Genomic DNA, 4,396 nt, shown 5'->3' with positions numbered 1-4,396 from the left:
CCCCAGCCCGCTGTCGCCTCCTGGGGAGATGGCAAGAGATGCTTGAATAGAGTACTTGGGCATTCGGGGAAGGTGGTGGGGTGGCGTTTCCTTCGGCAGAGCCTTGATCTCTTAGAACCTCCTCAGTTGTTGGCGCGCATAGCATCTGCTTGTAGGAGTCTGGAAGGACCCAGCAGTAGTCCAGGTGGGAGGATGATACTCTCCAGATGCTCCTTCACAGGTGGTGACAGTTCTGCCCTGCTCTTGGTATGAAGCTCATTTCTGTGCCCCGTGTTCCATCCCCAATACATAGTTATGTGGTTGTTGGGTGCCATGAAGCTAATTCCGACTCATAGGACCCCCCATGGCAGAGTAGAACTGTCCCATAGGGTTACCTAGCTTTTAATCTTTACCAGAGCAGATCACCAAATCTTTCTCCTGTGGTGGGTTCGAACTGCCAACCTTTCAGTTAGCAGTCAAGTGTTTAACCTTTGCGCCACCAAGTTGCCTACTCCCAGGAGGACACATTTTAGTCTAGGTCTTGAGCAGTTGGAGGGTGGTGTGGAGAAGAGCTCCCCTAAATAATAGCTAGCATTCACATCTTTGAGGTAGGCAGTCTTGTCACCCCCATTTAACAGATGGGAAAACAGAGGCACAGAGAGGCTTAGTGGGTGGCCTCAAGTCACACAGCTGATATGTGGTGAAGCTGGCAAGCAAATCTGGGCTTGTTGGCTCCAGAGTCTGTGCTTTTTGTTAAAAGCACCTCTCTTGGTTTCAGTAGGAAATTTAGAAGGAATTGGTTAGATTTCCCTTGAAGAAGAGCTTTACGGGACTTGGGCTTTGCCACTTGCCATTGAGTTGATTCCAACTCTGGGCGACCCCATGTGTGTCAGAGTACATCTGTACTTCCTAGGGTTGTCAAGGGCTGATTACTTTCAGAAGTAGATTACCAGGCCTTTCTGCCAAGGCATGTCTGGGTGGACTCGAACTGCCGACTTTTTGGTAGCAGCCAAGTACATTAACTGTCCCGCCCAGGGTTTGGGTGTACTATCCACAAACCCTTGAAATGGAAAAGGGACTATACTTGTCGTGTGATATTCCACTGGGTAGAATTTAAGACCCCCAAAGTGGAAACCTCTTGAGTAATAAACTGGGGTATAGATTGGTCCTGACATACAGTTGCATTGTCAAGGGTGGCTCCTTCTTGTGTTGCCTACAGTTTAGAAGCCTTTATGAGGAAGCTCAAAGAGTCTTTGTTAGAAAATTTGGCCTTGAACGTCAGGGATGGATGATGGGTCCTTGAATTTGATGACTCTCAATGATTCCTCTCGATGCTTAGATCATTGGCATGTCCTGGTGAGAACTAAAGATCCCTGGTGAGGCAGTGGTTAAATGCTTACTTGCTAACCAAAAGACCAGTGGTTGGAACCCCCCAACTGCAATCTGCTTCTGTAAAGATTTACAGCCTTGGAAACCCTATGGGGCAGTTCTACTCTGTCCTATAGGTTTGCTATGAGTCGGAATCGACTTGGCAGCAATGGGTTTGTTTTATGGTTGGTGAGAGCCATGAGTCTCTTGCTTTTTCTGTCTTCCCTATGTTGTGACACAAAACTCCCATCTCTCAGCCTCACTGGTAGTGACAACCAGTGGAAGGGTATGGTGTGGCTGTCAGATTTCAGTGAGGTAAGGCAGAGAGAGTGTTCCGTAAAGGTTCTCAGTAAGTGCCCACCAGAGCTGTTATTATGAAACCTTGTATAAGAAGGCTATAAGATTGCATGAAATAACAACTGTCACTAATCCTGGGAAGCTGGGCACCTTGTACGTACTCATACATGTTTGCCATGGTTGAAATTGCTGACCCTGGTCCTGTCCATAGGAAACACTCAAGAAATTGTAGACGTTATGCTTTTTGGCACAGTCTGATTTTACTGTCCTTTTTATTTTAGTTCTTGGATGTTTTCCCCTTTCTGATGTCTCCTCTGTTTTTGTCGCCTCTCCTTTCTCCCTCCATCCTCTATAGATCAGCATCAGAACACTGTCTTTTCAAAGACTTAAACATGGAATCCTCCAAGAAGGTTACCCTCTCAGTGCTTAGCCGGGAGCAGTCGGAAGGAGTTGGAGCTCGGGTCCGAAGAAGCATTGGCAGACCCGAGGTATGCCGGCTGGGGGACTGTTTCATGCTTTCTTTGCAGAAGGGACTGTAGAACGCCGAGGGTGACTTGGGAAGAGAGGACCCAGACGGTCGTGAGCAGTCCTGGGGGGTGCCAGAGGTGCCACCTTGAAACTTAGTGATTGGGACCCCGTGAAGACCAGCCTCAGCCTCGAACAGGATTTCTGAATGTCCTGGGGAGATAGGTGCAGCAGAGCCTCGTGGGGCGGGTCCCTGTGCCTCTCTGCACACCCCTGCCCTCCCCAGGGCTGACCTGCTCTTTGTTTCCACAAATGTGCCTGCCCCCAAGTTTGTATGCCCACGGCTCAAAGCACTAGGGAGTAACTCTGGGTCCCAATTCCAAATTCCCAGGAGAGAGACTCTGATTGGCTTGGCTTGGGTCATTTCTCCACCTTGGCCAATCCACCATGACCAGGGATTTGTAGTCAGAGAGAAACTGCTGGAACTTAACTCTGTGGACCTCTTGGGGGTGGGGTGGGGGGAAGGGTGGATGGGAGACTAGCTCTGAGAGAAGGCGATCATACGTTAGATAGACATCTTTCAGTATTATAGACCTCTTTCATTTGAATTATATGGGAGCCTTAGGACTTGTGGGAAAGAAAATATCCATGGACCTAAGGTTGCATAGTGCCTAAGGCACTTGACTGCTAATCAGAAGGCTGGCAGTTCAAACCCACCAGCCACTCCTTGGAAGGAAGATGGGGCAATCTACTTCCGTGGTGATACTGCCTCAGAAACCCAAGGAGGGGTCACTTTGAGTCAGATCTGACTCAACAGCAGTGAGTTCATTTTTTTTTTTTTTTTTGGAGGAGGGTTTATACGTATTATGCAGTGACATTTGTTGTTTTCCACAGCGTGTCAGCATTCTCTTTACTTCCATTCTGGCTGTTCCATTTCCTTTAATCTAGCCTCTTATCTTTGCTTTAGCATAAATGTTGACCATTTGGTCTCATATAGATTTTTTCAAAAGAAATCATTATTCACTAGTGATATTAGATAATTTATGATCCAATCTATTATTTAGCTGAAAGGTGACCTCTGAGAGTGGCTTCAGTTCCAAGTTTAAAGGGCATCTCAAAATGACAGTCACAAGATTCCTGTAGTCTCTGTTGGTTTCTAGACAGTAAGACTGGGCCTGTTTTAAGAAATTGAGTTTTGTTCTGCATTTCATTCCCATTCTATCTGGGACCATGTATAGTGTCCCTGATCAGAACGATCAATAGTAGTAGTAGCTGGGCACCATCTAATTCTTCTGATCTCAGGACAGATGAGAGCATGGCTTATGTGGGCTATTAGTCCTTCAGACTAGTTTCTTCTCTGAGTCTTTGGTTTCCTTCTTTCTCTTTTGCTCAAGATTAGTAGAGATAAATAGTTGTACCTTAGTTGGCCACTTGTAAGCTTTTTAGACACCAGACGCTACTCACCAAAGTAGAATGCAGAACATCGACTTTATAAACCGTTGTGCCAGTTGACTGAGTTAGCCCATGAGACTGTGGCCCTAAGGCTTCAAAACAACTAAACTAATCCTGTGAGGTGTTTGGTAATGTCTATGAAGTCTCTATAAATGTGCCCGCTATGAACTTTATTATGTATATGAATATACATGCCAAACATACAAATGTGTATATACACATGCCTACAGATAAACCTATACTTGCACACATATATAGTCACATCTGCTTTCCTATACACATATGTTTATACTTATCTACGCATGCAACCACACACATATGTTTTGTTTGTTATTGCTGTTGTTGCAAAATTGTATATGTTACAGTGTTCACTAAAAAGCCCCTTATTCTATGTATTTCTTAGTGTCATCATTTAGTTCGGTCAAGTTATGCAGACTTCACATTTGGAATTGCCTTGCCCATCACCAAAAATAACAAGTGTCTACATCTAGAAAGTGATTTTTCTTCCCTCTTCATCATAGTCCTTTGAAGTGAACCCCAATCTCATATTATTTCATTTATAAATATTTCAGTTTGTCTCTCTAAAAGATAAGGATTTAAAAAAAAAATAAAACCACAATCTCATTATCACAGTTAAAAATTAAAAGAATTCCTTAATACCATTGAATAGCCTTGGAAACCTTGGTCTGATATGATATAACCTCTATAGATGGCACTGTCTGTTTTTAAGGTCTCTAGGGGCAGGCCTTCAACAAGATGGATTGATACGGTGGCTGCGATGATGGGCTCAAGTATAGCAGGGATTGTGGGGCTGGCGCGGGATCGGGCAGTGTTT

General features: G+C 44.9%; 1 protein-coding gene across 1 annotated transcript in view; it reads left to right on the top strand.

Moving 5' to 3' along the window:
- Positions 1-2,036: 2,036 nt before the first annotated feature.
- PIR (pirin) overlaps positions 2,037-4,396 on the top strand; it is a 139,081-nt gene continuing 136,721 nt past the window's right edge. The window contains exon 1 of the mRNA XM_007952835.2: positions 2,037-2,132. Within this exon, the coding sequence (XP_007951026.1) occupies positions 2,037-2,132 (96 nt within the window). The remainder of the gene's footprint in view (positions 2,133-4,396) is intronic.

Source organism: Orycteropus afer, unplaced genomic scaffold (assembly GCF_000298275.1).
Source record: "Orycteropus afer afer isolate SDZICR_OR568_19922 unplaced genomic scaffold, OryAfe1.0 scaffold00360, whole genome shotgun sequence".
Taxonomy (NCBI): Eukaryota; Metazoa; Chordata; class Mammalia; order Tubulidentata; family Orycteropodidae; genus Orycteropus; species Orycteropus afer.
This window is presented reverse-complemented; position numbering and strand designations above follow the sequence as displayed.